A 13,482-nucleotide genomic window follows, 5' to 3' on the forward strand; every position below is an offset into this window, starting at 1 on the left:
GCGGAATCTCTTGTAAGTGACGGACCTGTTTAGGGGTTTTAAATTCAGAATTAGTCTGAATTTTCTTAGTCTGAGCCGGGACTTTCCGTTTGAGAGGGAAAGACTTATTTTTTACGGTCTATGACAGTATCTAAACCGGGACCAAAGAGGAGATCGCCCGTCAGGGGTATCCCACACAACTTGAGCTTAGAGGCGCTGTCGCCGCGCCAAGTTTTCAGCCAGAGAGCTCTTCTGGCAGAATTGGCCAGAGCCGCTGATCTGGCCGACATGCGGACTGACTGCCGAGGCATCTGCTATGTATGCGACACCACATAGAATCGTGGGGAAAGAGGATAGAATAGACTCCTTAGCTGTACCAGCTTCAATGTGCGCCAGGATCTGAGAGAGCCAATGCTCCAAATTGCGGGCTACCAAAGTAACAGCCATTTCTGACTTAAGGTTGCCTACTGTTGAGTCCCAAGTTTTCCTAAGCGAGTCTATCCTCTTATCCATGATGACGCACAGGGCCCCCATATCCTCGAAGGCCAAGTCCGTGTGCTTAGAAACCTGAGAAAAGGCGGCATCCATTTTGGGGCTTTTATTCCAAATGGCTGTTGGATCTTCTGAAAATGGAAACCACCTCTTTAGAGAAGGAGAAAAGAAGGCCTTCCTTTCAGGATCCTGCCACTCTTTTCTAATTGTTTCTATCAGTACATCGTGTACTGGAAAAACCCGTTTCTTTTGCTCCCCCAAGCCTTTGTACATTAGGTCGTGGAGGGTCAGAGGCTTCTTGTCCTCCCTGAATACCGAGGGTTGTGTAAATTGCCCCCAGGAGGTCCTCAACCTCGTCTAAGGATAACTTAGACCTAGAGGGCTTTCTGGACTCCTCATCCTTGTCCTCACCCTCTGTCTTCTCCTGCGAGTCCAAGGTGCCACTGTCTGGCTGCCTTTGCTCCACCTCGGAAGGGCCTGCAATTTCCTCTGCCCTAGCTGAAGTCGCAGCTCAGACAGGTAGAGAGCCCTGAGCCTGTGGCGGGGTTGTATCCTGCGGACAAGGATTAGGGGGGAGCTGGAGTTTTTCAAAAAGTGATTTAAATGAAGAAAAGGTGGATGAGAGCTCCTTTACAGAGGCTGCCAACCCAGACTCCTGCTCAGCTTCACTCTCTTTGACCAGGTAGTCTATGCACCCTTTACACAAAACTTTTGTCAAAGTTTCCCCTAAAGCATCTCTACAGGAGGCACACTTCCTCTTAGAGCCATGAGTTGATTTAGTCTTTTCTGTAGCTTTCTGCAAAACATAGACCAAAAGAGACAGAAAAAAAAAAACACATTACAAAAAAAGCAGGCATAGGACCCCCCCCCTTACATGGGATCTGAGCCTCCCTAGATAGGAACCATACTAGGAGGGGCAATCCCTGATAGAGAGGACCCTTCCCAGGGAAGGCTGGAGGTGGTGTCAGTATGAGTCGTAGCATCTGCCTCCGACATGACTGCAGGTGGTTGCTTTCCAGGGAGTCCCACGATGCCTGTGCACGTTACAGACCCTCTCCAGCCTGTGCCTGGCCCCCTATCAGCTCTGTGACCTGGAACCGGACATCACGGGTCAAAATTAACACCTTTTGAGCCCTCCACCAGAAATGACGTCACCCGCCGTCCAGCACGCTGGTTCCAAACAAATGCAGCCCATACGGAGTGCGGAAGGTTCCTTGCCACGATAGGGGGCCCCTTCCCCCCGCAACCTGATGCCGCGCTAAGCTAGGAAGGGGTGGCTTCAGTTACAGGAAAAAACAAAACAAAAAAAATGACCACAGTCCCCCTGGCTGCTCTCAAGCCTGGTCCCATACGCAGTGTCTTCCCACCAGAGGAAACACTAGAACTGAGGTCAGGTAGGCGACGTAACAATTTATGGGTTTCCTAGAGGAAGAGGAGGAGACTATCTCGCATAGTGGCTGTCCTGAATGACGATAAGGGAAAATTATACATATATTTTTTATAAGAAACTGATTTAATATGTTTAACTACAATATTTCACGCATAATCCCCATGTAGAAAAAAAAATTATATGTATTTTCTTATCAGAAATGTGTTAAATATGTTCCTATGTATGGGTAACTAATATTCCCACCCATAATCCCCCTGTAGAAAAATTATCAGAAATAGGTTGAATATGTTCCTATGCATGTTTAGCTACACTATTCGACCCATAATACCCATGTAGAAAAATGATATGCATGTTATCAGTAATAGGTTAAATATTTTCATTGTCAGGTGTAAACATGATATTTCTCCCATAAACCCCCTGAGAAATAATAATTCTACCCCTATTCCCATCAAAACAGGTCAAATGTACTTAGCATTAGCAACTGCCTTGCAACATTGTATCAAGCAAGTCATTACCATATAGCTGTGTATAAAGTACACTGACATCTAGGGAGGTTTCTCAGTATTGCAGCCAATAATCCAATCTTCCCACTATGCAGTTTAGTACGTACCCCTATACATTTTATTTATACAAAAATATAAAAGGGCTAAACATGCTGACTGCTTCTTGCAACATTGTATCATGCACTGCAGGAAAGAATACATAAAAAAAAAAAAAAAAAAAAAAGTCTCACTAGATGCCAGTGTACTTTAAGGCTCGGTTCACACAGGGGCGACTGCGATCCGACTTCAGGTCGCCCCTAGTCGCCTCAGGTCGGACAACATTTAAAAATCAATGTAAGTGAATGAGAGCCGTCTTAATGCACACTACTGACAGTCGCTCCGACTTCAAAAGAAGTTCCTGTACTACTTGAATCCGACTTGTACCCATTGATTTCAATGGAGGTCGCCTCCAAGTCGGATCTCTGTCTATACGGAGGCGACTTTAACAGAATTATTAGCTCTGAAGGGGGAACTCCGCGCCAAATTTCTGAAAAAAATTTGCCGTGAGTTCCCCCTCCGAGAGCATACCAGGCCCTTTGGTCTGGTATGGATTCCAAGGGGAACCCCCTACGCCGAAAAAAACGGCGTGGGGGTGCCCCCAGATCCACACCAGACCCTTATCCAAGCACGCTACCCGGCCGGCCAGGAAAGGGGGTGGGGATGAGCGGGCGCCCCCCCCTCCTGAGCCGTACCAGGGGGGGTGCCTTGGGGGAGGGGGGCGTGTGGCCCCCCAAAGCACCTTGTCCCCATGTTGATGAGGACAAGGGCCTCTTCCCAACAACCCTGGCCGTTGGTTGTCGGGGGTCTGCAGGGGGGGGCTTATCGGAATCCGGGAGCCCCCTTTAATAAGGGGGCCCCCGGATACCGGCCCCCCACCCTATGTGAATGAGTATGGTGTACAATGTACCCCCTACCCATTCACCTGTAAAATAAAGTACAAAAAAAAAAAACACAACACACAAGATAAAAGAGTTTATTGCACAGCTCTGGGGGTCTTCCGTCTTCGGGGGTCTTCTCGCCGGACTCCTCCGCTATCTTCGTGTAGCTCTTTTTACTAGCGGAGGAGCCCAGCTTTCTTCCTCGCCGCCGCCCTCTTCTTCCGACTTCGGGGGTCTTGTCCCCCTCTTCGGTTCTTCTGCCGGGCCACCGCGCCTTCTTATAGCTCTTTTACAGGCAGTGGCCCGGTCTTCTATCGCCGGCGCCGCCTTCCGTTCTTCTTCTTCTCCTGGAGATGTTGACTCGACGCTCTCTCCGGCCGCAATGCCAGGGGCGTGCTGCGCAGCGACTTATATAGGGACAAGGGGCGGGGTCATCGGTTGATGTCATATGGTGACCCCGCCCCTTACGATGTCACAGTCCCGGAGGATGCTGGGACTGTCGCCATGTGACATCAACCGATGTCGCCGTGCAGCACGTCCCTGGCATTGCGGCCGGGGTTCCCCCTTCAGAGCTTATTGGCCACGGCAAAAGTCGCATGGCCTGGGGCGACTTGTAAGTCGCCCCAGGTCGTGTCTAAAAGTCGTGTTCAAGTCGTCTCCAAGTTGCCTCACAAAGTCGTCCTGAAGTCGTGTCGCCCCTTTGTGAACCGAGCCTTATACACACACACATATATATATATATATATATAATGGTAGAGTTCTCAGTATTGCAGCCAATAATTCAATCATCCCACTATGCAGTTTAATATGTCCATGTATAAGTTTTTATATTCTTGTACCGATTATACTCTTGGGTAGCCCATAATAGACACTGCTCCTGTTGGTGGTTTAGAGGATATGTTCAAATTTTTGGGATGAGGACTACATTCTAGCACCATACCTTTTGTATACTTGGGTGGGAAAAAAAAAAGAGTGCGCTTATCTTTAAAAAAAAAAAAAAAAAAATCCTATTTTATGTTTATATATAAGACATCAGTTAGCATGTTTATGTTTCTCCATCAGGTTACAAAACCAGCAAGTGATCTTTATCAATATTTGGATCATCGCTGGACAACAGAAACATCTATAGGATGTGCAACATGATCACAACAACCACCCAATGAACAAGTGGATTCTGTATCCAATCTTCAGCAAAAAATGACACTCCTCACCTGCCAGAAGAAATAATTTTATGAATGTCATCATATGTCTGAATGTAGACTGCTTGTTACACAATAACTTATTCACAAAAGAAATTACTGAACCTTTTATTTTCAGATAAAAAACATTAAAAGTTAATTAGTCGTCTGACAGCCTTATAAGTTAAGATACTGCTTTACAAATCTATATACTGATATTCTATAAGCAGAGAAAATCATTTGTGAACAATATAGTTTATATATAAAGTGGCTTCCAAAAAATGTTAATTTAAAAAGCAGGATTTTTTATTTTAATAAAAAAACTTTTAAGAGTAGTAAATGTTTATTCAAGCAATGAGAGATTCCGAATGATACAACTTTGCACACCTAAAACGTATTCAAAATGAAACTATAATAAGGAGTGGGGGAGTGTCCATATACTTAAGCCTGCAAGACATTGAGTGAGCCCATTGGGTTCCCTATATTTAATGCAGGCACTCAGCATTTATTGAACACTACCGAAAACAGTGTGATAACAGGTTGCAACCAATAAGCATCTCCTCCATTCCTATTGGCAGTGAAGACTTGTTGACCTAGGTGGAGCACTTTGTGAAGGTGGATTTGGCTCAGCCAGGAAAGGTATGGGAAATGTTTTGTTTCACATAGTAACTGGATAGGAGACTTTAGACTGCCTTTAGGAATGGGACAAACCACATAAAAGGTAGGAAGATTTTTCAAGTTATAAGAATCTCCCCCTTAGTCTCCCGTAAAGTACAGTGCATGACATTGTGGTTGCATTTCTTTAGGTGCATTGTGTCCCAATGAGATTTGTTTGCATTGCAGGAAAAGTAGGTCAGATGGCACTTTGTGCTGCATTATGCTTTTGAGCATAGCTTGGTGAAAGGCAGTTTGACAACAAACGCCCCTCTGCACAACCACAAGACAAAGTAAATGTAACAGATTTCCCTTTTACAGACTTGTGTAAACATTTGTAAATCGGACTCTTATTTAACCAGTGGCAGACATTATGCTTAGTGAAAGATGTCAGAGGAAGTCAATTCACACTTTGCACAGGTCACTTCTACCAGTTGCATTGACAGTGAAACCAGTTTCTCTTTTGCTGAATCAGCTAACGCCTCTTCTTTTTTAACAGATCAGCTACAGAGGGGCTTTTCCTCTTCTGTCCTGCAAATTAAGAATGACAAGTTGATCAATTGCTTTGCCTTATATACTTTCTACAATGCTAGGCCAGTTCCACCAATACTGGGCACAAGACCCTTACTGGATTAAAGCGTTAATAGAAAAAAACAAACACCATGCTGTTTTCTTAAAGCATGTTATACAGCACAGTAATTGTGCCGTGCCATTTGCGCCCCCCCCTGACAGTTTCTACTTTCCCCCCCTGTACATGGACTCCGATATGTCACTGGAGTCAGTAACTGCCTCTGTCATCCGCAGCCCTGCTCTGTGTCATGAGTGTCTGCTCATGGCAGCGCCTGCCCCTACTGCTCTCATGATTAACATTAAAAGCACACCCCCCCCTCTGTATTAAAACAATAAGTTCCCCTGCATCCGTTATATCATAAATATGCTCATCTGTACTGATAACACACAGTCTTCCTGCAACCATGTGACTCCTCAGCGGTCTCCTCCCAGGCTGCCATCAGCTGCAGTGCTTGGCCTGTCTGCTGGAACTGTCAGGCAGAGGAGAGGAGGCAACTGATTTCATGAAGACGCTTATCAGCACAGATAAGCATATTTGATATAAACAGTCCCAGGGGAACTTATTGGTATAATATTAGAGAAGTAGCTTAACCACTTTAAAACAGTTATATATTCTACAGCCATAAAAGCAACCCAAAACTACATTCAGATTCTAGAAAAGAAGTCGCCTCGTAATGCTGGCCAATTCTAGATCTGTTTATTAAGAGCCCATTCATACTGGCCTGCAGGGTTTTACTGTGTGGGCACCTGTCAGTATGATGTATTTTAAGCACATCACACTGTGTATTTTTTATTTTTCTTCAAACTTTATTGAAATTTCAAAATTACATTTCATTCGGCAGAGCTGCAGTGTATAGAAAACAGACAATGCACAGAGCCTTCACTTAAGCCTCGATCCATTGCAGAAAAATGCATACAGGTTTTCCATACCACGCTGCTTGGCAGCCAGGGAGACCGTTGCAGTTTGAACGGCGCAATGGTTTTCTGTGTCCTTCACAATTGTGCAGAGACCTGCATTTTTCTGCACGAAGAAATGCAATTTTCTGCACCACTGAACAAGCCCTGACTTGGATCAGTAGAGCTTGGCATGTACTTCTGACCTGCTCATATGTAAGTACTGCAGGTCTCATAGACCCCAATACTACAGTCATGTTTCAGACTTCCGCTCCATCTGGCCATTTACAAGACAAATCATGGGGCTGTGTGATGTGTTTGTCTCCTCCATGACATTCACAACAGTAATGTTGGGATCTTGCTGACCTGAAGCACTTGTATCCAAGTGGGCCAGAAGTACAGTGGAAGCGCTACTAATCCCAATTGGCAAACAAACAGATTTGCTGGATGTAGAAAAAGGCCAACTTAATGGGGGAGGGGGTAAAGTTGTTTTTGTGGCAATGTAAAACAACTTTAACTTAGGCAAGTTGATTGTGGCTTTAAAGCCCAACTCCTGGCTCACCCTACTGCATTCTTGCTGGTCCATTATACTTTGCACGTAAAGTGATTGTAATGTCTTTTCTTTCTCTGAAAATAATAAACATGTTATACTTACTTGCCCTGTGCAGTGGATTTGCACAGAGCAGCCTGGCGCCTCCTCTTCTCGTGTACCTCTTCGGCTCAGAAGAAGCTTGCTATAGGGCAGTGATGGCGAACCTTGGCACTCCAGATGTTTTGGAACTACATTTCCCATGATGCTCCACTACAATGCAGAGTGGATGAGCATCATGGGAAATATAGTTTCAAAACATCTGGGGTGCCAAGGTTCGCCATCACTGCTATAGGGGCACCCGAGCCAAGTCATAGCTCCCTGTGTCCATTCAGACTTGGATCCCTGGTTTGGCCCTACCCCTCTCTTTCCTGATTGACTGACAGCAGCAGGAGGAGCTAATGGTGCCACTGCTGTGTCTCAGCTAATCAGGAGGAGAGAGATAGGATTCAAATATTAGACGTGCTGGGGCAGCTGCTGCACACAGAAGGTTTTTTTTTATGTTAATGCATTAACCACTTCAATACAGGGCACTTTCACCCCCTTCCTTCCCAGCCCAATTTTCAGCTTTCAGCGCTCTAGCGCTTTCAGTGACAATTGCGCGGTCATGCTACACTGTACCCAAATGAAATTGTTATCATTTTGTTCGCACAAATAGAGCTTTATTTTGGTGTTATTTATTCACGACTCCGTTTTTTTTTTTTTGCGATATAAGCGCAAAAAAAGCGGAAATTTGGGAAAAAAACAATATTTTCTTTTTTCTATTTGAAAAGAAATCCAATAAAATCAAATTTTGTCATAAATTTAAGCCAAAATGTATTCTGCTACATGTTTTTGGTAAAAAAAATTCCGTTAAGTGTATAATAATTGGTTTGTGTGATCACGGACATATGTACGCAAATGATCATGTACATATGTGTGCAGGTGATCACGTACATATGTGTGCAGATAATCATTGGGACATGTGATTTTAGTGGGACATGTTTTTATTATTAGGGACATGTGTTTTTATTATTTGGGGACATGTATGTTTTAGGGACATGTGTGTTTTGGGGACATATGTGGGGACTGTGTTTTCACTGTGTGGTGTGTTGTGTGTTTACACTACACTGATGATCAGTGAGTAAAAAGCTGTGAAAAGCAGCCCATACTCACTGATCATCAGCCGGCTGCAGCGTTCTGCTCTCCTCTTCTCAGCGGTGACTTCCGTGTGAGGAGAGGAGAGCCGATTGCCTAGCAACCGGCTGTTTGTTTACATCACATGACGGCCGTGATTGGACACGGCCGTCATGTGATCAGGAGGGCCAATCACAGAGCCCTCCTGCCGATCTGAGATGTGCCGTGTCCGGGTGACACGAGCACATCGGGATCGCGCCGCTGCGCGGGCGCGCGCGATCCCGCTGCTCCTGAATGACATTCCTGAACGTCCTATCAGGAGCAGGCGGCTCCCACCCGGCCGTATATATACATTGGCCGGGTGGGAAGTGGTTAAAGAGGAACTGCAGTCTTCTCACATAATTTGTAATAAAAACATCTTTGCCATTCTTAAAGTGATTGTAAACCCTTACAAGTGGAAGTAAACCCATCGATTTAAACAGTTAAAAAAAAAAAAAAAAAAAAGGCATGCCGAGAATGCTAACTGCACATTGGCTGTGCTCTCAGCCAAACTAGCCAATGGCTGATGTCATAATGAATCACATGTGCAGCACCATAGCAGTTGAAGATTAAACAGAGGCAAAGATGACAGCTTCCTTGGTTTACTTCCACTTTAAGGCTTACCTGTAGGTCCAAGAAATATCTCCTAAACCTATACGGTTTAGGAGATATTTACCTGAAGACAGGCACCGCTGTCTATGGCGCATGCGCCGTAGAGAGCTGCGCGCAGGCGCACTGAGCGCGGCATCGTCAACTGCGAATATGCCGCGCGTGGCGGCTCCCGTGCGCGGGAGTGACTGCTTCACCGAATGACAGCAGCGAGACCAACAGAGAAGATGGACGCGCCGGACTACAGGGGACATCGCTGGCTCCTGTGTCAGGTAAGTGAAACAATGGACTACTATGCAATGCATAGTAGTCCATTATGCTTTACCTTTGCAGGGAATGAAAGAGGAAGTAAACTCATTAGGGTTTACTTCCTCTTTAAGCTTCTCTTCAACCACTTTGCATATTATATATACTGTCATTCTGTACTTGCCAAATATGCTGCAGAAATCTCTCTCCACCAAGTCTGTATGCAGCCATTTTAACAGTGGGCAGCTGAAGCCTATTCACTTCCTGGATTTACAGAGGCACACCTTCAGCTCTGCAGCTTTTATTGGCCCTCTTATGACTCATCCCCCCTCCCTTTCTGGCAAACTCTCACAAAAGAGAGAGAACTGTGTATGATGTCATAAGCCAAGGTGAATGATCAAGCAGGAAATGGGCTGTATAAAAAAGGTATTTAGTGGCAGAAAGAAAAAAAAAAAAAAAAAAAGTTTCTCTTTCGTTCATTGGACGGACACAGCTTCAGTAATCTTGACCGTAGGGTTATTTTGCCACCTTCAGGAGAGGACTAGGTAGAACATGTAATACATGTGAAAACAGAACTTTACAGTTCCGCCCAGCTGGCGGTCCCTCTGGTAATAACCCCTCAGCCTACTTCCTGCAGCCTTAGGTTTTTTTTCTGCCTAGTGAAGGAGAAGGACCTAAGCTCCCTGCAGGACCATCGGTCCTGGGATTTTTTTTCTGAATTTTGGCTCAAGATTTTAAGATCCTGTGATCTGCTATCAACAGCTGGCTGGGTGACAGGCTGGATAATCTAGATCCTTGTAGTCTCCCCAGCCTGGCCATCGGGCACGTGCAGACCCTAGCTACGCACTGGGTCAGCCACGACATGCCTCCCAGTCTCCAGGGGTGGCCGGTGAGCGCAACACTGCGGGGCACACATGACTGGACTACCACTCTACTTGTCAGTGTGTGCCGTGGCCAGCAGCCACCCTGTACTGCTCGGGAGTGGGTCTGATGGATTGTCCCCAGCGTGTCCGAATGGTAAGTACAGCTCTTCCTGCCTCGGCAGGATTGAGCAGCTGGGCATTCTCCTCCCTCCCTGTCCCTATTTTCCCTCCCCCCACCCTGTGGGGGATGCTGCATGACAGGCTGCTGAGCCCTGTGTGTACCTGAGCCAAGGGTCCTCCTGGGATGCTCAGACCTTAGATTGGGGGCTGCGCTGGGTGTCTGCATGTGCCGATAGCCATAGCGCTGTTCTGCTGCCATTATCTCTGTTCATTCAATGTGTACAGTTGTTTGTCTGACATTTTCTGTGTGCCTCAGTGGAAAGCATGGTTGGGGACATTTTTCTGAAGTTCAGCGGCCATTTTCCCTTTTGATTGTCCCTTATGCAGGGTGGCCATTTTGTTGTAGCTCAGCACAGTTTTCATCCTTAGCGCTGGTCCCTGTTGCTCTTTTTTGCTCAGGACACCTGGGAGCAGATACTGGACGCAGACACCTGTAACTGAACGATGCAGCACTCGGTTGGGGTGGCGAGTCCTGCAGTGGAGGCCCCTCAGTCTGCAGCAGTTAGGAGGGTGGGATTGTGCACCTGTCCAAAGTCCAAGGGTGGCAGACAGGGTGGGTTAGCATGGCTTCAGAAAATGGCGTTTCTTCCCCAGAACTTCCTGCAATTGCAACCAGCTCGTCAGCAAACAGTGCAGTGCCTTTGGACGCTTTGTCGGCGGTCCTCGAAACGTTCATTACCAGGATGGAGGTGGTGTGCGGGTGCAAAGGTGGTAAAAAGCAGCCCCTGCTCTCCAGGGCTTCAGTGTCAGCAGTGGTGCTGCAGCGCCCGATTTGGCTAAAATGCTGGTCTGCGAACCAGGCATCTAGAAAAGCCTTGATGGATCTACCCTTCCTTGGTGAGTGGCTTTTTGGAGCCTTGTTGGATGACATTATTAAAGAATGTCAAAAATGGGAAGAGTACCTTGCTCCCACAGGTCAGCAAGACCAAGGAGCCACGCCGCAAGCAAGGGCCCTCATTTTCTGCTCAAAAGAGGCTTTTCCGTCCGTCTTGACTTTGGCTAAATGCTCCCAGTCTGACAGGACAACCTCTGAGGGACAAAAGCATCCCTGGACCCACAAGCCTGCAAACAAAAGTGCTACCGTATGAAGGTTTTTCCCCAGCCCATCACTTGGGGTGGGGAGTTGCTTTCGGGAGTTTGCAGCCTGGTGGGCCTCAGCTGTCCAATGGTCTGTGAACGGATTTCATCTGGCTTAAAGCTAGAGAGAGTTCCTCTCTTGGCCACCAAACAGATTGTTCCCCTTCAGCATACCCTTACTCCCGGCTCACCAGGAGGCCCTTTTGGGGGCAGTAAGGGACCTGCTAAACCGCGGGGTGATATTGCCTGTACCAGAGTTGGAAAGGTTTCAGGGGGTTCTACTCCAAATCTGTAGTCCCCAAAAAGGAAGGGGTACGTCCAATCTTGGACCTGATAGCCCTCAATTGCTTTGTAAAAGTGCAGAGGTTTGGAATGCAATCAGCTCGCTGTCACTGCACTCCATTAAAGGGGAAAAAAACTGCGCTATGAAAAAAATATTATACTAATCGTCCACAATGGAACTTTGATCAGTTGCGGCTTGACTGTATTACATAATTACAGAAAAAAAAAAAAACATGAAAAATTGAGTAAGCTGCGCTAAATCATAAACCCACATAAAATTCAATGAAGTAAAAAAACATTAGACAAAATTTCAATAATAATGTGCAAAATTAGGCCTATTACCCCCAGTCCTAAAGAAAAAGGGTTATAGGATAATTGATCACAGTGAACAAATATAAACAAAAATGCACTTACAAAGGAAAGATCAGCCTTAAGTCCGATGCGCCGGCCAGACGCAAACGGACAAACTCGTCGTTCCTGGGTACAATTCCTTCGTAAGGGGTGACATCAGCGCATCGCTCAGCCCTACGCATTTCGCAAAAGATTGCATCATCGAGGGGCACTGGAGGACGAGTTGGTCCGTTTGCGTCCGGCGCATCGGACTTCAGGCTGATCTTTCCTTTGTGCTTTGTAAGTGCATTTTTGTTTTTATATTTGAGTTATATTAAAAGGTTTTACACTATTGGAGCATCATTTCTTTTGCATGGAATTGGCACATGTGACCTAATATATGGGAGATAACTAAAAGATACTTGTTTGACAACCTGGTCATGATATCGGTGGAGGGAGGAGAACAGCCCCCCCGGGCGTCTCACTCTCCAGTGAGCACTTTTGTACAAGGGGTCTGGCGTGTAGTACCTCCGGTGGGTCCACCCTTGCCCCCCGTGGGATCTGAACCTGGTGCTATTGGCACTTCAGAAACAGCCTTTGAGAACATCAGGGAAATTCCCTTGTCTATTCTCTCAGAAAGTGGTCTTCCTAGTGCCCATTACATCGGTCAGGAGGGTTTTGGAACTGGCGGCCTTGTCCTGCAAGTCGCCCCATCTGGTTAGCCACAAGGATAAGGTGGTGTTGTGTCCACAACCTTCTTTTCCGCCAAAAGGTGCTTTCGGCTTTTCACATCAATGAAGACATTGAGGGTTATTTACGAAAGGCAAATCCACTTTGCACTGAAAGTGGAGTCGGTCTAAATCTAAGGGGTAGATCTGAAATGAGGGGAAGCTTTGCTGATTTTATCATCCAATCATGTGCAAGTTAAAATGCTGTTTATTGTCCTTGCATGTCCCCCTCGGATCTACAGCAACTGCACTTCCATGTGGATTTTCCTTTAGTAAATAACCCCCACTGTGTTCTAAACTGACACATCCTAAAGAGATGGCCCTTTATTCCCTGGATGTGTTCTGGGCCCTAAGGGTATATTTGTCTGCCACAGCTCCCTTTCGGAAGTCAGATTCTGTTTCGGTAGCTGGTCAAAAAAAAAAAAAAAAAAAAAAAAAAAAAAAAAGGGGATGGCGGTCTCGTTGGCCACAATTTGCAGGTGGATCAGACAGATTGTGGTCCAGGCCTATACCCTGAAGTGGCAGATGCCCCCCTTTCCCATCATGGCCCATTCCACCAGGGCAACTGGAAACTCTTGGGCTTTCCAACATAAAGCGTCAGTCGCTCAAGTGTGTAAGGCGACGACTTGGTTGTCCATTGACACTTTTACAAAATTCTACAAAGTGGATGTAAGCGCATCATCTGATGCCTGCTTTGGCCGCAAAGTTTTGCAGGTGGCTGTGTAATGTTGCAATTCTGCACTTTTTCTTCTGGTTTAAAAAAAACTGTCGTCATTTTTGAGTATTAATGCACTGTTGCATTTGTTGACTGCAAGTTTTGATGCGGTTAGTAAGATGGTGACTCCC

At 46.1% G+C, this 13,482-nt stretch overlaps 2 protein-coding genes across 2 annotated transcripts in view; one reads left to right on the forward strand and one right to left on the reverse strand.

The window, feature by feature from the left end:
- Positions 1-4,628, forward strand: part of FOXRED1 (FAD dependent oxidoreductase domain containing 1) — a 55,509-nt gene extending 50,881 nt beyond the window's left edge. The window contains exon 12 of the mRNA XM_077457816.1: positions 4,344-4,628. The gene's annotated coding sequence lies outside the window, so the exon portion shown is untranslated. The remainder of the gene's footprint in view (positions 1-4,343) is intronic.
- Positions 4,572-13,482, reverse strand: part of LOC143934317 (cryptochrome-1-like) — a 39,315-nt gene continuing 30,404 nt past the window's right edge. Inside the window, exon 11 of the mRNA XM_077457815.1 lies at positions 4,572-5,644. Within this exon, the coding sequence (XP_077313941.1) occupies positions 5,589-5,644 (56 nt within the window). The 3' untranslated portion in view covers positions 4,572-5,588. The remainder of the gene's footprint in view (positions 5,645-13,482) is intronic.

The sequence above is a fragment of the Lithobates pipiens genome, unplaced genomic scaffold (assembly GCF_037356315.1).
Source record: "Lithobates pipiens isolate NorthernLeopardFrog02 unplaced genomic scaffold, aLitPip1_a1.2 Scaffold_27, whole genome shotgun sequence".
Classification (NCBI taxonomy): Eukaryota; Metazoa; Chordata; class Amphibia; order Anura; family Ranidae; genus Lithobates; species Lithobates pipiens.